The sequence below is a fragment of the Styela clava genome, chromosome 9 (assembly GCF_964204865.1).
Source record: "Styela clava chromosome 9, kaStyClav1.hap1.2, whole genome shotgun sequence".
NCBI lineage: Eukaryota > Metazoa > Chordata > Ascidiacea > Stolidobranchia > Styelidae > Styela > Styela clava.
In genome coordinates, this window is record NC_135258.1 from 2,339,541 (window position 1) to 2,367,308 (window position 27,768).

Sequence of the window (27,768 nt, forward strand, 5' to 3'; positions counted from 1 at the left end):
TAAATCAAAATACGGTAAGGCATTTTGAATGCTGGTATCCTTCATGGATTTGAATATTATGTCGCAACAAAAAATCATCATAGCAAAATTGTTTGCCAAAAAGCGGGAAGTAGAATAAATTATTTTTCCGTGGGTACGAAAATACAAATCAAAAGAGATCACATAAATTTTGAAATATTCAAGGCAAAAAAAATATTGGTAAAATTCTCATATTTTAGTGTCTTGAAAAATAATGCCTGTTTGTGTTTGTTGGTAACACATAGTATAGGATTGGGTATTCTAGATTCAATTCAAGTATTCTTGAATAGTAAATTATTCTACATTGCCCATTTGTGGTTTGTGGAAGAAGTCTCAAACTGTAAATTGATTACATGAAAGACCTTGTGATGGTAGGACATGGCAATAAAAGCAAGAAATTTTGTCATCATTTGAAGCTTTTTAACCGTACCTAGAGTGGACTCAGCTTTGAACTGTTATATAACTTGGCACTGTTGTTCATTTATTAGCATGTGAGTGTAAGGCGTGTTATGGTTGAATATGACTTTTCAATTTTTGACTTAGACATACCTCAACCTTTTTTGTTTTTGTAAATTTATTTATCTCAAATTATTAAAAATTTGTGCTTCTTTGTTCAACAGATATTATACCGTTAACATACTTTGAATAGTTTTCAGTAGCATATTCTCCATGTTATGATTACATTTTAAATGCTTTTCTTGAAAAATGGCTGATCAAGACCAACCACAAGAGAGAGCTAACGTTGTGAACATTCAAGGTGAGGCTCAGTAGAATTTTATTTAGATAATTTTGCATTTTTAGAACAAGATTGTAATTGAGAACCTGAAGTGATGTTTACATTTCATATCAAGTCAGGTGTTTAATAAATTACTAGTTGACTAGTGTCAGTATTTCTCAATGTCTATGTCTGAACCTTTCCAAATATTAGTTTGCCAATTTTAGTTTGGATCATAAATCCCATGTTTTCATTTTTAAAATAAATTGAAAATCTCCGTTTTATTTAAAGCAACCTATCAAATGTAGTTAATCCATGAACGATGTTGAACCTTTTTTCAGACGCACAAATCAATGAACTGCATGCAGCCAATGTGAATCGGCTTCAAGCTCAGGTAGACATAGTTGAAGTGGGTGACATTCAGCAAGCTCATGCGGAGTTCATTCATGCAGACAATGTTCAGAACCTTCATGTACACTATGACAATAATGGTATGTTTTTTTAATCGGTGAAATATTCATTCTGCAAGCATTTTAGAGTAAAGTTTGAATGTAAACTTTTTAAACAATCCAGGTTCTAGAAACATGTGAGTTTTCAGTTTCACATACATACCAGACAAAACCTCGGGTTCAAAGAACTAACTCCTTGGTTGTGCATGAAGTTTGGCTTCATTAAGTAATTAAATGTCTTAAGGAAAATAGGTTCAGGTTGGCTTTCTGGAAGTAATCTATATTTTGGTGCAATATATATATGAGTGGTTCCCAACCTTTTTAGACTAAAAACCGGTAACAAAAAAAAATCTGTTTTACCCGCGACAAAATATTGAAAGGAACGAAACATATGGCAACCAGGATGGTAATATTGATAATTAACATCATAGGAATTCCCAACAACTTAACATTTGTCTTATGGCAGATAACTTGACTGCAAACGAAATTATAATATTCACCAGCCCATTAAATAGCAACGTAGTGATAAAACTAGTGTTGTGACGGAAGATCGCGGATAATGCTTTTGGCGCGATAAATTTTCAAAATGTTGCACACTTCAGCACCTGCCCAGTTTTAGACTTTATCAGAGCTCAAAAATTGCCTCTTCGCCCCTTTTTTGTCAAAGTTATCGGCAATTTTTTTTAATATTCGTATACGAATTATAATTCTTATATATAAAAATTCTGTTCATTACTCTAATGCCATACGTCAAAGCGTAGCACTCTTTTGATGTAATTTGTTATCATTAGCAGTATTCAGTTTTGTGTACCCCAAGTCACAAAAGAGTCCCAGTAATCTAACACCAAGTGGTAATTTACACATTGAAAACTTTAATAATTTTGTGTGTACCGCCATTACTGAGGTTTTTTTTGTCTATAATTCAGTTGATACCAAACACACCCCTGAGTTGATAATTATACAGCCTGCATTATTCTTAGATTGGGTAAGCTCTTTAAAATACAAAATCAAAATTGTGTACATACACTTATCCATCATTAAATTCTACAAACTTCAGAAAATTGATGACAAAAAACTTAAATGAAAACAATCAGATAATCAATGAGAACTTATAAACAGCATTTATTCTTCGTTGTTGCTGTTGATACGGAAACTATTGCCATGTAAACTGACCTACTATTTAAGTTTACTCTTAACTGATAATCAACTATTGAGCATTCAACTTTGATTCGAGTCTAGAAACAAAATATTTTCAGCTTTAGTGTCAACATATACTTATTAAACTTAATTACTTCCAACAGCGCCACCTCTACCAGCTGCACTACAACAACTACAGCATGATGCAGCCAGGACTATGCAAGAGGAAATGCCGTCCACCTTAGGTATGAATCAAGAATTTTTATATGCAATAAATCTAAAGCAAAATTACAAGCATTCATTCAGAAGTTTTATGAACAATAAATGATTTGGGCTTTTACTGTGTATAAGACAGATTTTAAAACTCTGTTTAATCAGTCATGCTCGTTCCAATGAGCTTAGTGAAAAGACTAGTATTTCTTTATTTTGTATACGCTCACTATGGTTTTTATGTAGATGCAGGATAAGATTTATTCATATTTATCTTGGGGGAGAGGAAATTTGATAAAACGACTTCATCGTATGGCAAACCATGGCCTCTACTCCCGTTACCAGTCCATTTCGGGTATGGGATAAGTTAGGCAGTTATTTGTTTCAGATACATGGACTTGATGGTGGCGGGAGTCGTAACCGACCACCGGTTACCTGAACCACCCTACGGCGGCGAGAAGTCCAGCAATACTCTTGCACATAATTGTCATCCCACACCCTACGGCGGCGAGAAGTCCAGCAATACTCTTGCACATAATTGTCATCCCACACAGGGTGATCAGAGTTAGGCTTATTTTAAACAGACTATGCCCCTTTGAGTAGAGTTATTTCATTTTTCAACAAGCCATTCCGAACACTCTATGTCTTAACGATACCTTAGAAATGTTTTGTTCAAATTTGCCTCCATTTACGATACCATTCTAAAATATAATTGAATGGGTTTTAACTCATTTACTTCAGGTGCAACCACAGGAAGAATGAAGGAATCCACTGATGCCAAGCTTGCTTCGAATGATTTTCCTTGTCCGGTCTATGAATTGGTGCCCATATCATCAAGTAAGTGTAAAATGATTTTTATTAGTGCTTCGTATACATCGCTTATGCAGATTGACAAACTTGTAATAATTGGATCTCCGCTCCAGGAAATCCTATTCTCAGTCGTAATGTCTGTCTAGCTGTGACGTCAAAATGGTTTGGCTGATTAGGATAAAATTTCTCATGTGGGTGATTCTTCCACCCCAGCAATGTGTGTTTCACCGAAAGTCCGGATTGGATTTTTCGTTTCCATGGCAGCAGCAAAAAAAAACCGACGATTGTTGGGAAATTTCCAATTTTCTCACATTTTATTACTGTTTTCACGATAACTAACTCAGAAATTGAAATTTTGAGAACGCTATCCTCGCGAAATTAAATACTCTTTCGAGCAAGTCATTTTTCATCTCGATATACCAAAAACCAGAGAAGCTTTAGTGACTTTGGTGAACACGTTTTATTAGTATACCATGTATGAAAGAATGCAGACTAGACGCACAGCGCTCAAAATGAATAGTTTCGGTGACGTGGTCACTGTAGTTCAGTGCCGTAATAGGTGCCTTTTTGAGTGGATGGGGTGAGTGCCACCTCGAGTATCAGCAGATGCTTGGCACCAACAGGCTCGTTGTCAATAACTGGCACTTAGATTGGAGAGATGTGCAAGAGTGATATTGCTTTAGTTTACTTTGATCAAATATTCAAGAGTTATGTCAGTTATGTGACAAAGAAGAGCAATCAACGCAACACTGCACCAGCTCAGTGGTTCCCAAGTACTGTTTTTTTTGCCGCTCCGTGAGAAATTTGGCTTGTTGCCACTGCATCCGCTTCACCGAACCGAATCTGCCAAGCTTTGCGAGGCGATTTCATAGTAAATTACTATCAGAAATGGACTTATCATCTAGTACATATCGAGGATGTTTTTTATTCACAAACAAAAAAATTTCAGTTGCACATTTTCACCTGTGTGCCAAAAACTGTATATAATAATTCTCTCTTCTATTGTCATATTTTATAATTTTGACATGTTTCGTGCAGTCAAAAACACAAGCACATAAATTAAACCTCATTCGATTTATACTTTTTTATTTTCATGCTTTGTGTCAGTTCAATATTTTGTTGCCAGTCCGTGAGGTTATTATATTCAAAGTCCCAGGTACAGACAAGGTAAAAAGTTTTGTAACCATTGCTCTAGCCTCCTATACGGTAGTAGTCATCAATTGATGGGTTTTACATCAAGGCATGCAAAATAGACTCCAAACGAAGCCCGGTAAAGGGTAGCGAGTTGTTGTTGGTTTTGGTCATTATCAATGTAATTGTTGAAAGTACAACAGCCCGAAAGTTTAATACTATCGTGTATTTTGTTTGTTAAGTTTGGCCCAAGCCTCATTTAATTGGGCTTGTGTTTTTGTGCGCGTGCTGGTGGGCATGCACATGAGATACTTCATGTTTTAAACTTTTTTATAGGTTTTGCTTGCCCTCCAGAATACTCCATTTTTAATTTATGTTTGTTATGGAGTTTTCGAAATAAGCTATCTATCTCTTAATCATGAGGCAAGCCATAAACTTGCTATAAAAAATAAATTGATTTCCAATATTTTATTTGAAAGATGCTGGAACAAACAATTTCCTATTTGATTAATTAAATGCTGGGTGAAGGCTGACCATTTGCATCATTAGAAACTACCAGAAAAAGAATTTATTCCTCACCCGTTCAAATTCGCAAAGTACAGATTCAGAATATTTACAGAATGCCTGATTTTATTGACTTTCGCAAGGCGCAGTATATACCTGTATGTAACAGCAATTTATTACTATTAACATTATTTAACGTGATTATTAAATGCATTCAAACTTTATTCGGGAAAACGTACAAGAAAAGGAAATGGGAAAAAGGCACAAAGGAAAAGAAGAAAGCATGCAAAAAAATTCATTAATTATTTCAACAAGAGAACCCTAGAGCAAACAAAAGTGAAAATCACAGAAGATTACAAACCTCTAAACCTAATCGAACCAGACTTTGAAGTGTATCCCCAACTTAGAGAAGTGCCACGTTTCTACAGAGGAGAAATGGCCCCCAAGACTAGGCAATACAATATCGAGACTGGATTCACTGTCAAAGCAAATGAAGAAAAAGTTGGAAAACCTATTTCTCAGAATGAACTCATAGAACAATTAGGCAACAAAGAATTCAGGTACATTGCCATATTGGGACAGGCAGGGGGTGGAAAATCCACAAGTATGAAACGCCTTGCTCGAACACTTCATATTACAAACAAATTAGGAGAAGTAGCCCAAGCTGCTGAAGCATTGCAGCTGGGACATCGCTTTGAATTTATTCATCACTTGAACATCAAAGATATCCCCGTTTTAAAAGGAACTACACGAGATGAAGCCATCAGTCCATGTGAACTTCTTTTTGGGAAAGAAGCTTCAGGACTCTCACCACAAGAATTGAAAGACGGCTATGAACGGCTGCAACAAAATCAATCAAAGTCAATTCTTTACCTTGACGGACTTGATCAAGCAACTTGGAGTCTTCTGGGAAAACACAACAAGATGAAATATACTGATTTTAAATTAGCACAGCAACTGTCATGTACAATATCATAACAGGCAATCTCTTTCCTGACATGACGATCGTGATTTCTTCGCGCGAGTTCAGAGTGGCATCACTCCCATCAGAATTGAGGCCGCAATTCATAACTGGCCTTGCTGGTCTGGCTCAAAATGATATCAAGTGTTTGTTCATTGCAATTATAGGAGACAGCGGCAAAAAAGCTTGGGAGAAATTAACAATGCAGTCAGTCGCCCGCACTTATCCCGTTATCATCTGTTCCTCTATTCCTAATATTCAATGCAATCGTTTGCAAGGACGACCCAGATAATCCAACAGATACTATGACTGAGGTAATGCTACAAATCCTCCACATCTTCATGCGATCCGCTCATGCCCGTGAAAAGGAAAAAATTGAAGAAATACTCCAGAAACTGATGCAAATGTCATTCGAAGGCACAAAAGAAAATCGAGTCATTTTCACAATCAAGGATCTCGAAAAAGTAAAGCTTAGTCCTCTTGAGGTTCAGGACTTTGTCATCAAGGTACCTGGGAAAAATATGTTCAACCAGCATCTCATGGAAGGAGACCATCTAATGTTCTTCAGCCATCAAATCTTTCAAGAATTATTATCCGCTCTCTATATTTCAAGCATGGATTCTACTACGTTTCGCACCTTTATCGAAACTGAGATTCGAGACGATCATTGGGAAGTTGTTCGTCGTTTTCTAAGTGGAATCATTCTGAATCCTGATATTGAAAGCAGTCTCATAACAAATCTTTCTTCTGGTAATATTTCTTCTGAGTAATATTTCATGTGATCATGTCTTTTACACCAATTTTGAATTAGTTTGACAACTAGGATTTAACTACTTGGAAGGAAAAGTCAACAAGGAGGATTTATCATGTACTGAATTGTGGCCTTCTAGTCTAGTGAATGAACAAACCATGACCAATCAGCAGATACCGGTACTTTTTATTTCACTCTATAACTCTGCGAAGTCTAATTATGCCTAATGTCCATAATTATCCCCACACAATTCAAACCTGCGTCTACCATATATGGTAATCATAATACTTTTATAATTACCAGGTGCCAGACAAGATGATAAAAGAGAGGTTCTAAGAAAATTTCTCGCATTTCAATCAAGTCAAAAAATGAAATCGTATGAAGAGTTGGAGCTGTTTGGGACATTATACGAAACTAATGACACCGACCTTATTTGTTCCTGCATCAAGAACATCAATTTTTCAAACGAATCCTTCACTACAGTCGGAATGCATGCCATGTCGTCGGTCATGCGACGTTGCAGCCAACTAGAATTTGTTCGTCTTCAAAACTGTAATCTCAATGCCGAGTTGGTTCATATTCTGAAGTCAAATCTAAATGGTTCTTCTTTAAAGGTAAACATATAGTTCTAAACTTAGTGGATTGTGATTGGAATTATTTTATCATAATTTCAAGCATTGGTTGTGATGTGCATGATTTTCAAAATAAATTTTTTTAAACTTACTTCGCTGTCGAAGTTATCCAATTTATCTTGATTGGTTCGTTTGAAGCAGAGAGGGCAAAATTGCCCTCATAAGGGCGGTTGTTGTTTACGACAACTGGGGGGTCTGACTGCAAATTATCCAATTGGGGACCCCTGATTGTGTATCTGGGCGATTGGGAGCACTGATATCAAATTGGTACCATCTCCACGTTGCGACAAAATTGGCTCATTTTCTTACTTGGGACATTGAATACCTAGTTTACATATCTAATACATAAATTCGCGAATGGCTGAAGTCTAGCCTGATGCGATGGCATGCAGTGTCTGACATTGTGTTGCGTAAGTTGATAATATCGAAGACAGTGATCTATGCAGCTTATTTAATGGATTTAGATTAAAACAGTATAATAGCCTTAGTTTCAAAGCTCCAAAATGAGTTTGCAAAGCGAAAATGTAGGCAATGTAGTAAGCTTTACCTCCAATATGGCTTATACTGATTTGCAACGATGCGTTTGTTGTATAATAAAACTTTATGTAGCAATAAAACCGTCCAGACTTTCTCAGCATATAACAAAAATTAATTTGGGGAAGCAGGAGAAGTTTTTTTGTGTTTTAGTCACTTTGGGGAAATTGAAAAAAGCAAAAAAACATTGGACTGAGCCATGGGTATCCGACATGTCTTAATTGAAGTAGTCAATCGCGTCTGATGTTGAGTGAATTTATTATTATATCCCCTAAAAATGCCTTGAACCAGTTTCATGCAGAATTAAAATTTTATTGCCTCATGCATCGGCCTACATGTGTGAGGCGGTATTTTCAGCTCTTCCCAATATGATGACAAAATACAAGTTGAGATTTGCCTTAGAGTCGGAATAGTCATGAAAAAACCCGCGAGTTTGTGTTTTACTGCAAATGCCGCAAAATCTCCTTAAAAAAGTTTGGAAGGGGAGGTGATGGAGGGACTGGCTATGCCAGGGGGGCAACAATTAAAATTGCTGAACCGCGGCCTGCAGCATGATTATCTGTGGCCCACGTCGCATTGGCTGGAGTGTAATTAAAAATCATTTAATGTTGTTCAGTCATAAAAATAACCCGAAAAATCTTTCAACATATTGTCACATCACAAATGTCATTAAATTGACTGGTATAATAGCCAGCAAAGTTGAATAATGTGGTCAGCTAGTCTAAATTGTTGTACAGCTTTCTATCTGTTCAAACGGGAATGTATGCTAACAATAATAGCATCATAGAAAACTAAAAATCGAAGGGCGAATCTATTACGCTAAGTTGGCTATTCTTACTGAAAGCAAATTTTTAATGTTATGGCCGAACTTAACAACATAGTTTTGGCCGGATTACCCTCTGCAACCAGCCTAAATAGTGTTACAAAAACTGCCACCTCTGTGTTGAAAAATTTAGTAATTACCACCGGCAAAAGTTGGTAATCAATCAATCTGTAGTTATTTGTAAGTTATTTTATAATTGTGAGTTTGAAAAGAAAGTTCAGACAGATGCAAACAGATATTTAACTGTATGAGAAGAAAAATACCACAATGCTTGATATGTCTGCCAGTTGTGCCAAAAAATACAATCTAAAAAGATATTTCGGAATCTTGCGAGCAATGAGCATTTTTCGACGAGATTTTGTCTTTAATCTTATCAATGTTACATTAGCAAAAGCACTTTATTTGTTGACGACCTGAAATCTTATACTAAAAGTTGATTTAGGAAATGTTTTGCATGTTTAAAGATGTTTTATGATGATTTTCCCATGTTTTAGCTTGATCAATCACAAATAATGATCAATGTGTTTATGCGATAAAAGTATATGTTTTATATTGCACTGCTTACCGTACTCATTCTTGGCATTATTGTGGCCTGTGAACAATGCAAAAATAATTTTTTACATAGCTTAATTTGGAATTTTAATACCTGAGTGAACTATAATAATTTGTACAAGTAATGGAAAGACTCCATGACATACGAATGGTTCAAGGACTTTCAAACCCCTGTAACTGCTCCTATGCCTATGACTTATCTTTGAGAGGACTCACTTTTATCACTTAAGTATGCTAAATTCTTAGGCATAGCCCAGGGTGGTCCCAGGTTGTCAGCTTCGGATACCGTAGTAACCTTGTATAGTCAATGATGGTTATACCTTATATCCCATTTAATAGAAAACTTAGTGTTTACCTAAAAGTATTGCTTGCTTTGCATTGTATGTACTGCTGTGTGATAGCGTTCAAGATGCTTTCCGCTTGTGAAAATATCTTATGTTGTTGTGACAAACCTCAAAAATTTAAGCTGTATATTTGTGCTAATGTGCTAATATTCATACTCTATCCATCATCATCTAATCCTTATGTTTCTATAACTAACGAAAGGCGAACTCAGAGAGTTGCTGGTTGACACCACTTTAATATTGCATGTCGTTATATATAACCATAAAAACAAAACCTAGCTCAACACTATTGCTACAAGTTCATACTCTGTCAATTGAAGACTGTTAGATTTTCTATAAACTTGCACAAAATCAGATTCTCCTTTATGAGGTTATGAATAGGACTCTGGTTTTAATTGTTTAAAATGTTGGGGTTCAACAAAAGCTCCTCAGAACAATGTAGGAGTTTAGTTTAGTATGTCTTAATGATATGTCATACCAAAGCCTCTTGCTAGATTACCACTCAATGTTGGGTATGAGATTAGATAGCCGGTTATTTATATCCAGATGCATGGACTTGATGGTGGAGGAAGCCGTAACCAACCAGCGGTTACCTCAACCACCCCTACATTGTTGAGGAGTCCAGCAATCCTCTAGCACTTAATTTTCTCCACAGAAATCGAACCTGTGAACTCACGCAGAGTAATCAGAGGTGCGGTGGCAAGTGAATTGCTGATGCTTAGCTCGATGCACCACACGGCATACCATAAAAAAAATTAATATAAAATATTAAATAATATAAAATTATTGCAATTCTTTAAAAATAGGGACAGAATGGTCTAATGACTACACCAAATTGTAGTTTATTATGGAGATTCTGAATTTTCTACCATAATTTCGTAACATTGGTTAATCAGCAAGATTTTGACAGGGATGTGTGACACATTTTCCCCCATGCAGGTTGGCAAAAAAATATTTTCGTTCTCAGCTAGATTTATCTAGATTTCCTATTAGCTTTTAACATGTACGTTGAAAAAAATCACATTTTTTCTTGAAATTTTGTGAAAATGGTGGAGATTTCTACAAATTGCCCTTTTTTGGGCATTGCAACATGGTACAACATAAAACTTTCATTATAGCACAATCTGGCGCTATCTTATAGTGCTTGTGCTATTACAGAGATGTTTTCCTTGTATTCTATATAAAGAGTCTTTACAATCAAATGTTGAATAATTTTTGGAATTTTTTTCCTTTTGTTGTTTTGGTGCTCTCATAGTATTCGTGACAGGGCATTCTTCCTTAGGATACTTTACCTTACTTAGTTCCCACATTGGTACGAATACTTCCGGAGTGCTATTTTTCCAGTTTCAAATTTTTAATAAATAATTGAAGCCGTTGTCTGCTATAAGGCTTCTACTTACCGGCACAATATTTTCAAGAATTATGATTTTTTCTGAGTAGAATATTTCACCCAAAAATTTTTTTTCCAATTTATTGGTAACAATTGCAAGTCAGCTCCGAATCTTGCGAGGGAGGACTGCAGAACTGTTTGAAACTATTTTTGTGTGTAAAGAGAGTCATAGAGGTTCCAATTGCTTTATTACCTTCAATTAATTGCTGATTGGTCATTTTTACAGAGATGAGCAAGTCAGTCAATGAATGGGGGAACATTCATTATATAAGAAATACCGTATTTCACGGCTTATAAGTCTACCCAGCAAATGGGACAATGTCTATTTTTAGCACTCAAAATATGGGTTTTTCCAAATAGCCCTCCAATAAGACAAGCAAAAATTTTTTTTCTCTGTTGGTCAGTTTTATAGAGTGAGAACCAGTTATGTTTTTTCGATACAATCATATTCACAGAATTAACTATTTTAAACAATATCGCGTTATTATATGGTTAAAAAGATAGTACCAATCATTTTGAACAACCTATTAACTGGAACGATGAAATAACATTTAAATGTTATGAAGCTTGAACAGTGTGATAAGTACTACAATGCTCATCCAAGGGTTGGTTAACATGTGTGTTTCCAGTCTGGTGTCGTTTTTTTGTCCCCAATTGGCAAAACCGAAGGGTCGTAATCATAAATAACTAGATAGCCATTCTTTTTTTTTTGACGTACCAATAAGGTGTGTAAATAGAGAGTACTTCATCCCACTAGCCACGTTGTTATTACAAAATACAAAGTAGTTTTAAAAAAGGTTAGGACACGTAATAGGTGGCAGTATAAAGTCAATTAATGATATTATTAATTATTACTATTATTGACATTACATTATATAATATAGCAACCCAAATATAAAGTTAACATGTTTGAGAAGATGCCTGCAAAAAATATGCTGACGGCAGTAAAAACACTGTTTCGAAACGCCCAGCCCTGGTGAGGAAATTAGTATTTCTGGATTTATGCTTGAACGGAGAATGAATTTGTATAGGTTTTTGTGTTCAGAAAGATATATATCTGCATACTCCGGTAGAAAATGGATGTCGGGGAAGTCACATGCAAAAATTGTCAGAATTTGGTAAAATAGTGTAGGAGCCATTGGTTTTTTTGTAAAGCGATATTAGATTCCATTTTAGTTTATGCCCAAACCATATTTGTTCGTTTAGTTGAAATGCACGTATATGTAAGGTATGTATAATCGTTTGATATATGAACAAAAATTATTTGGCAAAATATTTATAGGTAATGTCAGATTAAAAGGAGTTTCTTGTGTATCACTGTCATAATTGAGATTTATTGGAGGCCCACTATTGGCTCGGCAGTGTGGCACATCCTGATAACTGTTAGGAATACGCCTGCATGTCGGATTATCCTGTGTGGGTTCGCATGCTTGAATCTCATGCGAGGTTGATTATATGCGAGAAGATTGCCACTGGTCGGTTACGGGTTCCTACACCGCCAAGTCTATGCATCTGAAAACTGGCTAACTAGTTAATCCCATACCCGACATGGAATTGTTAATCGGGCGAGAGGCCTTGGTTCGCCATATGATTAGGCCATTTTATCAGCTTTTTTCTCCTCCAGGAATAATATGTAAAACCTATTCTATCTACTAGAAAATGCCCAGCAGCCCACGATTGGATCGCGGCCCACAGTTTGCCGAGCACAGGATTAGAAAGCAAAATCTGTACAGAAATTAGAATGTATGGCGGAAAGGGCCCTAAGGCCATCAGCCCAAATATAGTATCATAGCAGTGCAATGGACCCAATAACTTTCAAAGGTTGGCATATTAGTGCATTTTTTTTCAAATCTATAGGAAATATTTGGATACCACTACCTTTGAAGTTGGAAATTGAAATCCATTGTATTTGCTTCAATTTCAATGACATATACTCTAGAAACACACAGTCACAAGTTTATTGATTGCCTTACTAAAAATTGATTGTGCTTGCAACATGTTGATTTAAAACAAGGATGGTGAACCGCCACTGACTTGTGGGTCACAAAGTGTATATTATGCTTCAGGAGTAGGCTTACCATACTAGTTCAGTGAGAGAGAGAGTGACTCCCTATATTGTTATGTCATATCTGTTTCATGTGTAATATGTCAATTTAGCATCTAACATTAGCTGCAATGCCATTAAATTATTCAAATGCCAAAAAATGTATGTTGTCCAATAGGTATAAAGGTTCGCCACCCTTGATTTAGAAATTTCGATTGTATAGTGAATATTAACTTTTTATCCATAAAAAATAAGCTACTTTTAATGACAGGTCTTTGATAATCTGAAGCAAAACTTAATATTGAAAGTTGACATAATCTATTTCCCTTTTAATGGATTACTAATGGCGCTCACTAGCGGCAGAAATACATTCTACAGCAGGGATGTGCAACAGGCAACCCGCGGGCAACAATCCAACCCTCCAAGACATTTAGTGTACACTCAGATTTTCCCCATCAAGCATAAAATTCTAATCCGACAGTTTATATTTAAAAAGGCTCTCATCAGTAAATACATATTGCTTTTGGCCTTGTCTCTGCATTAAATCTCTTAAAATCTTGCTCTTTCTTTTTATTAAATCTTTTGCTCCGTGCATTCATTACTGTGGGGCTAAGCTTCATTCTCTTCTATTGCCCTCCGCATGGCCCTCTGGTAGTCACTAATGTATTTTGTTGCTGCAGGCTTGTTAACAACATATTGTGATGTAATAATCCTTCAAGGTGGCCCAGCTAGATATCGTTCGCGGGCCACAATAGTGCCAAGAATAGGTAATTATTGCAATACAAAACAAACACTTCATTGTCCAAACACATTGATCATTATTTGTCATTTATCAAGCTAACATATGCGAAAACCACCAAATAAAGCCAAACCACCAAATAAAGTATAACTTAGCAAACTTTTCAACCTTTCACGATTTTAGCTCTGACCAAGGCATCAGATAAATATTATTATTTTATTTTAGACAGTCTTTACATGTAAGATACTACACCACAGCTATCGCTCTGTTTGAATTAAAAATACAGTATCACTCATCTGGAGTCTCGTTCAAAAATATAAAGACTCTATAATAAAGAGAGTAAGAGATTGTGGGTGGCCATTAGTGTAGTAAATTTGATTTTAAATGCTGTTACTACTATGATAACAAATGAAAAATTTCACAGTTCATGAAATACACGTTCAGGCCCAACTTTGCTCCAGCTAAGGCTTGGTGAAGAAATTAGTATTTCTTGATTCATGCTTAAAGGGAGAGGGAGAATGAATTTGTAGTCGTTGTGTTCGGATAGATATATATGGGCATACACTGGTAGAAACATGTAGGTCAGGGATGCCATCCCTGAATTTGGCCAAATAGTGCAGGAGCCATTGTTTTTTTTGTGAAGCGATATCAGATTCCACTTGAATTTATGCCCGAACCATAATTTTTAGAGGAATGCTTATGCCATAGTTTAAATTTATTTTTATTTATATTATTTTAATATTAGATGAGGCATTTCCGTTGACCCCAGTAAGAATAATTTTATATTACAAAGCGGTTTCTTTTTGTAAGTTTTCACTTTCAGATTTCAAACAATATATTTGTTTATTGCTGACATAAAATATGTTTAATGTATTTGAGTACTAATATTGTAGTTTTCATTTTTATCCTCCCAAGCCCTAACAGCTTTACCATGAATGAGGTAAGCAATATTGACACACAAAGTACAATTTTGGATTGTTGAGGTGTCACACACACTTAGGTGTGCAAAGGTTTTCCAACTTGGCTTTGTTCGGTCAACTGTGTTCGGCAATGCAATGCTGTGATTAAGTTTCTTGGAGATAAATTCTTAGTTCGGGACTAGGGAGACACTAGTCTACCAAGAGAGAGGGAGGAGGCATTGGTCCATTTCATGACTAGGAACGAGTAATATGATGTTTGGTCTCGTCATGCTGTAGTGTTTTATTACAGCCTCAAGATTTTTGAATAATTTTTAAATACAACTCATTATTGAATTTATTTGGGTTATTAGTAGGGATGACCATAACTGAATACCGGACTACACTGAATACATTCTAAAAAATATTTTTGAATCTGGAATTTCTTAAAAACCCACAAAACATAAAATAACATTTTTCCCAAAGTTCCAGAACATAGAAATTAAGCTTTGATAACATCATTAAGCAATGATATTATCATAATGAAGCAATTTGTTTAGTTGAAATGCACGTATATTGTATGTATAATTGTTTGCTATATGATCAAAAATCATCTGGCAAAATATTTATATGTGATGTTGGATTAATAGGACTTTTATGTGTATCACTGCCTTAATTGAGATTTATTGGAGGCACACTTTTACCTTGGCAGTGTGGCACATCGTGATAAGTGTTAGGAATATGCTTGTCACCGCAACTATGATTACTCTTTGTAGGTTTGCCGGTTTGAACCCCATGTGGTGTTGATTATATGCGACAAGATTGCTGGCCTCTTTGCCGTGGTTCACGTAACCGCTGGTCGGTTACGGCTCCCTCCACCTTAAAGTCCATGCATCTGAAAACTGTTTAAGTGACTAATCCTCTACATGGAATGGTAACCGAACGAGAGGACTTGGTTTGCCATATATGGTCCTAGTCAACACCCAGATTTTCCCCGTGAAGCATAAAAATTCTAATCTGACATTTTATATTTCAAAAGGCACTCACATGGGTAAAAATACATAACGGTTTTGGTCTTGTCCCTGTGTTAAATCTTCCCCTGTGCATTCATTACTGTAAGGCTAAGCGGTAGCTTCATTCTCTTATATTGCCCTCCGCATGGCGCTCTGGTAGTCGCTAATATATTTTGGTTGGTACAGGCTTGTTAACAACATATTATGATGTAATAATTTCTCATCTCAAGGTGGCCCAGTTAGATGTCTGAGTTGGTTATATCGCCCATCGTCAAAAAATGTTGCACACCCTTGTTCTACAGCAACCTAGATTAGGTGGTTCTATAGCCAGCCATATAACAACTTTAATTCATTTCATTCTGTTGCAATGTGAACCATCAGTGCAGTGAATTTTATAGTTTCGTTTGTATTTTCATCCCGTTAAATAATTTTACAGTTTTTATTTATTTCAGCTGAATAAACTAGATGTCAGTGGCAACATGAATCTTGGAACTGATGGTTTTCGTGATATTGGATTAGTTGTTACACAATGTCAGGTAAAGACATTTGTGGCTGGGGATTGCAATCTGACAGCGGAAGAAATAAAAGCATTTAAAGAAAGCACTCGCGATGCAAAGGTAAGAGGAGACTTCATGTGATAAGTATGATTGACTAAACAGCGTAAATTTGAACTGATAATAAGTTTATTAGAGAATTGGTGGTTGATGCATATTTAAAGAAATATTAAACAGTATATTCATCCCTATCTCCAACTCATACTTTTTAATCATTCAATTTTTGCTCAGAACAAGTCTCTACAAAGTCAGTGAATGTATATATATTGTAAAAATCAAAAAAATATTTGAGAGAGTTTAGTCATGTACTCGAGTCACCTTTTTCGAAGACTTGTGACTTGACTCGCACAAACAAAATATCTGAACTCAAGTTACCATCAGAGAGATTCGTCTTTGAAATATAAAAAAAAATGATCAAATATATTGATTGGCGTTGTATTGAAAAATGTAAATTCAATTGCTTGATGATAAATATATTAAAATATTAAAGTTGAAGTAAGAGTGAAATGTTTGTATTGATATTATCCAAATCATCAAATTAAGCAACAAACTCACCCCTATAACATACTGCTCGGGGTGGTTGCCCCAATCTTTCCTCTGTACCAGGGGAGGCGAACTATGGCCTGCGGGCCAAATCCGGCTTGTTGGGTAACTTAATCCGGCCGCCCGATGGTGCCACAGCCAAACTAAAACCAAATTTTGATGTTTTATCTAAAAATAAATCAAGAAAAACGTTAAGATTGCGTTTAAATTTAGTTTTTGCTTTCAACTTTGCTTTTGTAACACTGTATAAACACTTCACACTTACATGGCCCCGGTGGTCAAACTTTTTGGCCCCTGGTCTCAAGACGTTGCTCACCTCCGCTCTATTCATACCCCTACTTGAGATAGACTGTTTAGATGCCGAGGCAAAGTTGTTGATAAATGACTAAATTCTAGTTTGATTTTCATAAGTCGGCTGTTTAGCTCAATGGACCAATATACATCTATTCCATTGTTGTTTGTGAAAGCTAAAATAGGCTGTAAGCTCTGGTTGTGTGAACATTCAATTATATCCATTTTATTAGGCCTGGGCTTGTATATTGTGGGAAATATAAATTACATTTGTTATCACAATAATTAAAATATTTGGATACACATTTCCTATACTAGTAGCAAAATTTTCAACCTTTCACTATTTTTGCTCTGACCAAGGCATCAGATAAATAGTATTATTTTATTTTAGACAGTCTTTACATGTGAGATACTACTTCACAGCTATCGCTCTATTTAAATTAAAAATACAGTACCTACTCATCTAGAGTCTCGTTTAGAGCAAAAATATAAAGACTCTATAATAAAGGAAGTAAGATAATGTGGGTGGCCATTAGTTTAGTAAATTTGATTTTAAATGCTGTTACTACTATGATCACAAATGAAAAATTTTACAGTTCCCTTAAAATAAGGAGAGAGGGAAAATGAATTTGTATATGTCGTTGTGTTTGGTTAGATATATATGTGCATACACCGGTAGACACATGTATGGCAGGGATGCCATCCCTGAGTTTGGTCAGAATTTGGCCAAATAGTGCAGGAGCCATTGTTTTTTTTTGTGAAGCGATATCAGATTCCACTTGAATTTATGCCCAAACCATAATTTTTGGAGGAATGCTTATATTTATATGCTCTTGTATTGCCTTCAGCATGGCACTCTGGTGGTCACTAATATATTTTGGTTGCTGCAGGCTTGTTAACAACATATTGTGATGTAATAATTTCTCATCTCAAGGTGGCCCAGTTCGATATCCGAAGTTGGTTATGTGGCCCTTTGTCAAAAACTGTTGGACACCCTTGTCCTACAGCAACCTAGATTAGTTGGTTCCATAGCCCGCCATATAAAAACTTTAATTAATTTCATTCTGTTGCAATGTGAACCATTAGTGCAGTGAATTTTATAGTTTCGTTTGTATTTTCATCATGTTAAATAATTTCACAGTTCTTATTTATTTCAGCTGAATCAACTAAATGTCAGTGACAACTACGGCCTTGGAACCGATGGTTTTGGTGAACTTGGATTAGTTGTTTCACAATGTCATGTGGAGACATTCAGGGCTCGAGAATGCGGTCTGGCAGCAGAAGGAATGGAAGCATTTAAAAAAAACACTCGCAATGCAAAGGTAAAATGAGATCTTGTTTGATGAGTATGAATGACTAAACAGCATAAATTTGAACTGATAATTAGTTTATTAGAGAATTGGTGGTTGGCGCATGTTAAAGGGAATATGAAACAATATATCAATAGCTATCTCTAACTCATGCTTCTTATAGGAAAAATCATTTAACTTTTGCTCAAAACGAGGCTCTACAAAGTCAGTGTATATAAAAATCAAAATGAATAATTCTACCATTAACTTTGAATTTGGAAATTAAAATTCATCGTATTTGCTATAATTTTAATGACGGCAACACAGTCACAAGTTTATTGATTCCCCTTACTAAAGATTAAATTGTGCTTCCAACATGTTGATTTAGAACAGTGGTTCTCAACCGCCGGTCCGCGGCAACCTTGCTGCCGGTCCGCCGACTATATTCCAATATTAATAAATTATAAGCAAATTGCAAAATACTAAGTATTGACGAAATGACCATCAATTTTGTGATTTTTTAACTCTTATTCAATCGTCTAACAACCCAACTTGGTGAGAGGACCACTGTCCATTTGAGCCAGAAGTGACGGCTGCTACCAGAGAATTCGTGCGGCCCGTGAAGCATTCAGTTTATAATTGGCTTAAGGTCATGAATCTTTAGAGACTGTACAGTGAAAACGGGAGCGCCAGTTATATTACTGGCAACGCTATTTGACTATTTCTAATACATCTATTTTAATGGATCATCATTGACATCTATTTTTGTCAATACTTTTAACAATGAATCGAAAGGACCATTGTCTTGGCAAAGTTAAGCTGTCTTATCGGTAAAGGCACAAAGATTAACGAAGAAGTAGTAACGGTAACGTTCCTTCGTGGAAATGTTTGGCGCACAATACACGGGATATCTGAAAGTGATATAAAGTTTATAACTTCAGCTCAATGATTAAAACAATATAAGATCTTGAAAAAATGCCTACGTTTCAAAAAATCGGTTACTTGTCACAGGCGGGATTTTTTCATATTTCCTATATTTGAAATGCGGATCTTTTGAAAGAGAAATCACCACGTTCTGAAATAGTAAATTATTAATTATCCAGTTGCGGTTCGGGTTGGAAATGATAAGGAAGAACTTTGCATTTTAATCCGACACAAAATGTCATAAAGGAGGGTTCGATGAGACATAGGTTGAACGCAATGTCAAAAGTACCAAAAAGGGGGAAGGGGATTGGTGAGAATTTGAAAATTACTATGAAACTGTCGCCGCAATCAGGCAGACCACTTTTTTGATGGATTAGGTTTTTATGTTGTCGGGTAATGTTTCTGCATTCGTGCGAAGTAGTCAATCGGCCAATGCGAGTCTATTTATAATTTGAATTTGTGTGTTTAATATAACCTGCGGTTGCGTCGACAAAATAAGAACATTACTATGAAATATCACGACAATCAACAGCCATAAAAAAGTGTTTCAAACTGACCGGATTATATTTAGTTTTGATTCGTATTTTTGCGTTGTTACGAATTATACAAATTTTTATCTGCTCTTGCAACACTGACTCCGCTCTACCGCAATGCTACCACTAAAGATTATTTCCAAGATGTCAGCGTTAGAGAAATCCCTAGATCTGCGATAAAATATCAAAGCTACAATTTATTTTTATATAATTTTTATTGTACAGTGATACCCCGGTAGTAGACTAAAAATGCTGCGGTATTCGAACGGAAATTCGGATCTTGAACACTCGAGCCGGGCGGAGTTCGCGGCCGAGTGAGATGACGCGACCCGAAACCCAACTTAATCGATACAGCTCATGACTGACAGATGAAAATCTTAGTATGCAGTTGGAACTTTCCAAATTTTCTATTCGTCCTTATATAAAGCGCTTAGTACAGTAAAATTTGTCACTGAGCAAAATATTAATTGAATGTTCCTTTTTATTTTATGCTGTAATATACCCGTATGAATGCAGTTGTTTGTTTTTGTTAATGAAAATTGACAGGTAGTATGACTAAAAAGTTGTGCGGCCCGCTTATTCAGCGCCCGCGATAACAAATAGGTTCGTCACCCCTGATTAGAACACTGAACGGCTAGATGTTCGTTAAATCTATGACCTCATAACGGCGGCTAACGTCATAACCGATGAGTTTGATAGCACATAGCACGGTCCCTGATTGAGTTCGCACGTTCCTTAATTTGACAGTAGGCCCATAATTAAGAGAGGTTTGATAGTAAAATGGAGGCAAACAAACAACAACGTATTATCCAGTTCTTTTAAAAGAAACCCAGCGATGAAAACCGAGTTAGTGGTGTTGACAGGACAGAAGAAGAGACTGCTACTTCAACTTTTTTACAACATGCCCCTAAATGCTCTTGAAAACGAATATCGTGAGCTCAGTGACAGAGCCATTGAATTACTCTCATCAAGACCAAACAGAGAAATCGCGTGGAAGTGAATGATCTACTTCGCCTTGCAGAAACTTCATTAGAACCGCGTTTAAAACGTATAATATCAAAAAGACAGCAGCAAATTTCTCATTAAATTGGATTGTCTTTTTTTGCACCACCTATTTTTGTCGTAATTGCATTCTTTTGATTATATTATGTGTTCATGACATTTTTGCTGAATTTTGAAGGTCCGCCGGTCCGCAAAATTTGTTTTGAAATTTTTTCGGTCCGCGAACTGAAAAAGTTGAGAACCACTGATTTAGAACAAGGATGGTGAACGACTGACTTGTGTCACAAAGTATATATTATTATTAGGCTTCATGAGTGGGCTTAACATACTAGTTCAGTGAAAGAGAGTGACTTACTATATTGTTATGTCATAACTGTTTTAAGTGTAATACGTCAATTTAGCATCTAACGTTGGCTGCAATACCATTGAATTATTCAAATGTCGAAAACAACATGTACGTTCTCCAATGAGTATAAACGTTCCCCATCCCTGATTTGGAACTTTCGATTCTATAGTAAAAATTAACTTTTATTTATAAGTACCGTAATTAGCTACCACTAAAGAGGGGTCTCTGATAATTTGAGGCAAAACTTGATATTGAAAGTTGATATAATCAATGAATGAATTACTGATGGCGCCAACTAGTGGCAGAAGATACATTTTACAGCAGGAGGTGCAACAGGCAACCCTCGGGCCACAATCCAATCCACCAAGCCATTTAGTGTGGTGCTAGTCAACACTCAGATTTTCCCTATCAAGCATAAAATTCTGATCCGACAGTTTATATTTAAAAAGGCACTCAAATGGGTAAAAATACATAACGTTTTTGGTCTTGTCGCTGTCAAATCTTTCATCGTTTTGCCCCTTGCATTCATTACTGTATGACTAAGCGATAGCTTCATTCTCTTCTATTGCCTTCCGCATGGCCCTCTGGTAGTCACTAATGTATTTTGTTGCTGCAGGCTTGTTAACCACATATTATGATGTAATAATCTCTCAAGGTGGCCCAACTAGATGTCTGAAAATTGTTATATGGCTCATCGTCAAAAAATGTCGCACATCCTTGTACTACGGAAACTTAGATTAGGTGGTTCAATAGCCCGTCATATCACAGCTATAATTCATTCGTGTTGTTGCAATGTGAACCCTCAGTGCAGTGAGATCTATAGTTTCGTTATCTTTCCCACCTTGTTACATAATTTCACATATTTTATTTCAGCTGATTGATTTAGATGTCAGTTTCAACAAGAAGCTTGAAACCGATGGTTTTGGTGAACTTGGATTAGTTGTTACACAATGTCATGTGGAGGCATTATTTGCCATTAATTGCAATCTGACAGCAGAAAAAATGGAAGCATTTAAAGAAAACACTCCCAATGCTAAGGTAAGAGAAGACTTCATGTGATGAGCATGAATGACTAAACAGCATAAATTTGAACTGAAAATTGGTTTAATGGAGGATTGGTATGTATGTATACATTTATATACCTATTATTGTAGGAGTCAAAATAAGTATTCGAGAGATTCTAGTCATTTATTCACTTGAGTCACAATCTTTCAAAGACTTGAAGTGACGCGACCAAAAAAATGACTAATTTTAAGCTACCACCAGAGAGATTTGAATTGAGACTTTGAAGAAATTTTTGTGAAATCTTTGAAATTAAGAAATTGACATAATCTGATTTTACATGTTGACTGATGTTGTTTTAACGTTGGCATCTAACTTTGACTGCAATACCATCAAATTATTCAAATGTCGAAAACAAAATGTACGTTCTCCAATGAGTATAAACGTTCCTCATCCCTGATTTAGAACTTTCGATTCTATAGTAAAAATTAACTTTTATTTATAAGTACCGTAATTAGCTACCACTAAGGACAGGTCTCTGATAATCTGAGACAAAACTTGATATTGAAATTGAAATAATCAATGAATGAATTACTGATGGCGCCAACTAGTGGCAGAAGATACATTCTACAGCAGGGATGTGCAACAGGAACCTTCGGGCCACAATCCAACCCACCAAGCCATTTAGTGTGGTGCTAGTCAACACTCAGATTTTCCCCATCAAGCATGAAATTATGATCCGACAGGTTATATTTAAAAAGGCACTCAAATGGGTAAAAATTCATAACATTTTTGGTCTTGTCGCTGTCAAATCTTTCATCTATTTGCCCCTCGCATTCATTACTGTATGGCTAAGCGATAGCTTCATTCTCTTCTATTGCCCTCCGCATGGCCCTCTGGTAGTCACTAATATATTTTGTTGCTGCAGGCTTGTTAACCACATATTGTGATGTAATAATCCCTCAAGGTGGCCCAACCAGATGTCTGAAAATTGTTATATGGCTTATCGACTTATCATCAAAAAATGTTGCACATCTTTGTTCTACGGAAACTTAGATTAGGTGGTTCAATAGCCCGTCATATCACAGCTATAATTCATTCATGTTGTTGCAATGTGAACCCTCAGTGCAGTGAGATTTATAGTTTCGTTATCTTTCCCACCTAGTTAAATAATTTCACATATTTTATTTCAGCTGAATGATTTAGATGTCAGTTTCAACAAGAACCTTGGAACTGATTGTTTTGGTAAACTTGGATTGGTTGTTACACAATGTCATGTGGAGAGATTCAATGCTCGCTATTGCAATCTAACAGCGGAAGGAATGGAAGCATTTAAAGAAAACACTCCCAATGCAAAGGTAAGAGGAGACTTCATGTGATGAGCATGAATGACTAAACAGCATAAATTTGGACTATGAATGGGTTCAGTGGAGGACTGGTATGTATATATTTATATACCTATTATTGTAGGAATCAAAATAAGTATTCAAGAGATTCTAGTCATTTATTTACTTGAGTCACAATCTTTTAAAGACTTGAAGTGACGCGACCAAAAAAAATGACTAATTTTAAGCTACCACCAGAGAGATTTGAATTGAGACTTTGAAGAAAGTTTTGTGAAATCTTTGAAATTAAAAAATTGACATAATCTGATTTTACATGTTGATTGATGTTGTATTAACGTTGGCATCTAACATTGACTGCAATACCATTAAATTATTCGAATGTCGAAAACAACATGTACGTTCTCCAATGAGTATAAACGTTCCCCATCCCTGATTTGGAACTTTCGATTCTATAGTGAAAATTAACTTTTATTTATAAGTACCGTAATTAGCTACCACTAAGGACAGGTCTCTGATAATCTGAGGCAAAACTTGATATTGAAAATTGATATAATCAATGAATGAATTACTGATGGCGCCAACTAGTGGCAGACGTTACATTCTACAACAGGGATGTGCAACAGGAACCCGCGGGCCACAATCCAACCCACCAAGCCATTCAGTGTAATGATAGTCAACACTCAGATTTTCCCCATCAAGCATGAAATTCTGATCAGACAGTTTATATTTAAAAAGGCACTCAAATGGGTAAAAATACATAACGTTTTTGGTCTTGTCGCTGTCAAATCTTTCATCGTTTTGCCCCTTGCATTCATTACTGGGTGCTCCTGAAGTATGCGCACCAAGATGTCGCTTACTTTACAATACTAGAAATGTACTGAGTATATTGCATTTGATACTTGAATCCAGATTTGTGACTTGGTCCCAAAACTATGTGGGTATTTCATCAAAAATCAAAAACTAAATATATGCTTAGTCTGATAATGATAAAAACGTATATGTAGCATTACTAGGTTTCACATTGATGTTCGTCTCTCTCAAGATTTAAGACTTGGTTCCTACAATGTTCCTACATGTCCATAAGTATTGGTGGTCAGTGACAAAAAAATTTAAAATTTTACTTCGACTGATAACACTGTGCAACAAATTTTTTTTGTTCACAGCATTTTACCTAGATTTCAGGCCAGCTTTTGATATTTACTTTGATAAAATCATGTTATTTTTTTTTTAATTTTGATTTTATAAAAATGGGGTGATTTCACAAAAATCGGGTCTTTGTGGGAAATTGCAAACAAACAGCCTATAAATTCAAATATGACCTGGTTTGGTGTGACACATCCATAAGTACTGGTTGGTTAGCGAATGGAAAAAAATCAAATTTTGTTGGACTGATAATGATCAAGACATTTCCTATTAGTAGTAACAGGTATCTAATATCTAATACACCAAACTATGATTCACGATTGAAATTCAATTTCACAGGAAATCAAAATTACTTGGTCTCAGTTCTTCAAAATAATGCTTGAAGGGGAGATTGGTGACTTGAATTTAAAACTTTCCTTTAGTTCTATGTGCATAAATATAGGGCGGTAGAAATAAAAAAAAATTGAACCTGGATTAGTATTGATAATAATATTTCTTGTCGAATTAAATATTAGCATTTGGACAGATTGCTGCTGGTACAAATACTGCAATAATCAAAAATTTTTGTACCATTGAGGAAAATTTCATCAACTTTGCGGTGTTCTTATTAATTTAAAAATTTTAAATTTAATATTTTCAGATAAAGTTCCTGAATCTGAGTGGGAACAAAGTCAGCAGACTCGGAGATGAAGGATTATCTACAATCAGGGAAATTGTTCATCAATGTCAGGTTGAAACATTGGCGATGATGGAATGCGATTTTAATCCTGATCAGTTGGAAAGATTTAAAACATTGATTGCTGATACCGGAGTCAAGTTCATTTTACAGATAGAATCAACTGGTTAATTTTTTGGTCTCTTTATATCCATTGCTAACAGATTTATATTTGCAAAGGAAATATAAATTCATTCTTTCTACACCAAGGGTCGAGCAAGCATGTATGGATCATCCTGTATAAACTGTCCTATTTTGTTCAGTCCCAGAATATCCATTGCAGGCTAAATGTTGAGTGATTATGGGAATGAGTCATTCAAACTTAATCCTATTTTGCTACTACTGGTTAATTTTATCAGCAAAAAATGACTTCATCATAATAATTGCTAATAGATAAACGTTTACAATATTTATGGTATATATTTTTACTCCTTGTTTTCAATCCGAACAACCATAGACATGAATTTACTGTTAGGCCATAATTTCAGGTACAAATACTACGGGAGTCACTTGGCTAGCCCCCGAACTCGTAATAGGACTAAAATAAGGAAAATTGGAATATAATTATGGCCTAACTTTAATCTGGTACACATACCACATTCCGGTGTCCGCCATCTTGGTCCTTCGGAAGTACCGAGTTGTCCTCCCGACATATTTATCAACTACAATGGTATAGATCAGTGAAATTCAACCTTATTTTCAAGCAACCCAAGTTTTTCGAAAAATAAATTTTGTAGAATCTTGCAACCTAAGGATACACTCACTACTAGGAAGTATGTATGATTATTCCTAATATGGGGTCAAAAAATTAAATGAATAATATGAAACAACCATTTTTACTCCAGAAGTATGTGAACCAAGATGGCGAACACCGTAACATGAATGAACAGACATGACTCAGCCTGCCTAACATTGTCTCAAACAGTTCTATTGTTGAATGGATTTTGGCCAAATATGTTGTATCTCGTGTTTTTTCCACTTTTTGCATTTATTAACCCCTTATTAGACAAATATTGATGCTGTTGCCCTATGTATAATATTTCCTCCTATGATTGTCAATTTTCAATCTGTTTACCGGTATTTTTGATTTACGGTTCATTTTGCATGATTAATTTTTTTGATATTTTTGTAAGCTGTGAATTTTACATGTTTGATTTCATTATTATTCTCATACATTTACACATTTTTGGATTTTTTCGTGCATCGATTCTCACATTATGGAAATCTTTAAAACTGAATGTATAATATCAAGTATTAACTAACGTATAATACCAATATACCATATTTTATTCTGAATTATTTTTGCTTTCCACAACTGATGTTTCTTGATCTTTTATGTTATCGATATTATAGCATGAAAATTAATAAAATCTGCAGCCTAGAAGTATTAAATTTGTTCAATTAATTAAAATAATTGTTCCTATATTAGATGGGGCAGGGGGTGGAAATTCAGGTCGCCTCGACAAACTTTGTTGAAACCTTTTTCATGCTAATATCTATTACTGTTATGCTTGATCAAGAGTTTTGCTTTTTGATAACCAGTATTGGCTTCTTCACCCCCAAACCACTGCCATAAGGGAAAAAAAATTTAAGGCCACAACCAACCAGAATTTTCATTTTATTAAATTCTTCCAAATCAAAAGGCAAAGGTATATTTTTCTATTTCAACAATAAACAAATAGAATTCAGATAATGAGACAAGGGAAATGGAACGTTAATTTGACGAGTTCGAAAAGTCCAATTCGTCTAATGAAGTTTTCTATGCGATATATAAGAATAACATAATTCCTTCACAGAAATCACCACTTTAACTCTAATTCTCTCTCAAGATTTCAGACACTTTACTCCAACCAGAGCTTACCGGTATTTTTTTTTACTAAGCATATCTGGATATTCAAGAATGCTGAAATTCAAATTTTTTTCGTCATTTTATCAAAACTCAAATTTGTAACTTAGGCCTGTTCTGTTATTATTTGGAGATATGGACCTGCTGCATGGATATAGGACCTGCAGTTGTAGGCAATTAAGACAGGCAGTTTATTAGAACAAAGTGCGGTGTAGAACTCTCTAAACAGAGGCGGTTGAGGGTTGAAACCTTCTTTTTGAAATGTAAAAACGCATTTTTTTGCATCATACATAGCAATTCCTTTCAGCTTGAATTGGTTTTTAGACCTTCTGGATCCACGTTTTCCCGCTAGTTACGGTCTAACTTGGCAATTAGAAATTTCAGACTCCTCTCTTCAAAATTCCTGGATATATCGCTGCTCGTCACAGAAAACAAAACTACTTCTTCTGGAGGAGGAACTATGAATTCGATTTATCATTATTTGTTCCAAAAATTAATTGAAAACACTTTTATCGAATCATGAAAATGAATGAATATATTTCTTGCAAAAAATTTGAAATAGAAAACGATGCCAGTGAGGC

At 35.5% G+C, this 27,768-nt stretch overlaps 1 protein-coding gene across 4 annotated transcripts; it reads left to right on the forward strand.

The window, feature by feature from the left end:
• The first annotated feature begins 636 nt into the window (after nt 1-636).
• On the forward strand, nt 637-26,733 carry LOC120340105 (ribonuclease inhibitor-like). Of its 4 annotated transcripts, XM_078116349.1 has the most exons (10): nt 637-775; nt 1,075-1,224; nt 2,484-2,564; nt 3,271-3,366; nt 6,990-7,300; nt 16,106-16,270; nt 18,199-18,363; nt 22,009-22,173; nt 23,331-23,495; nt 25,267-26,733. In XM_078116349.1, exons 1-10 carry the CDS (start codon nt 724-726, stop codon nt 25,471-25,473), a joined length of 1,557 nt encoding a protein of 518 aa, XP_077972475.1. In that variant the 5' UTR covers nt 637-723; the 3' UTR covers nt 25,474-26,733. The 4 variants fall into 4 exon arrangements, 3 of the variants coding, with proteins under 3 accessions (XP_077972475.1, XP_077972474.1, XP_077972476.1); XM_078116348.1 differs by lacking the exons at nt 637-775; nt 1,075-1,224; nt 2,484-2,564; nt 3,271-3,366 and adding an exon at nt 6,088-6,685; XR_013477871.1 differs by lacking the exons at nt 637-775; nt 1,075-1,224; nt 2,484-2,564; nt 3,271-3,366; nt 25,267-26,733 and adding an exon at nt 6,088-6,685 and having other exon boundaries at nt 22,009-22,910; nt 23,331-23,465.
• The last annotated feature ends 1,035 nt before the right edge of the window (nt 26,734-27,768 follow it).

Excerpts from the sequence above, each read along its gene's own strand:
- LOC120340105 (XM_078116348.1), top strand. The coding sequence starts at position 6,241 with ATGACTGAGGTAATGCTACAAATCCTCCACATCTTCATGCGATCCGCT. Across the intron at positions 6,686-6,989 it reads CATAACAAATCTTTCTTCTG|GTGCCAGACAAGATGATAAA; the intron begins GTAATATTTCTT and ends TATAATTACCAG. Across the intron at positions 23,496-25,266 it reads AAAACACTCCCAATGCAAAG|ATAAAGTTCCTGAATCTGAG; the intron begins GTAAGAGGAGAC and ends TAATATTTTCAG.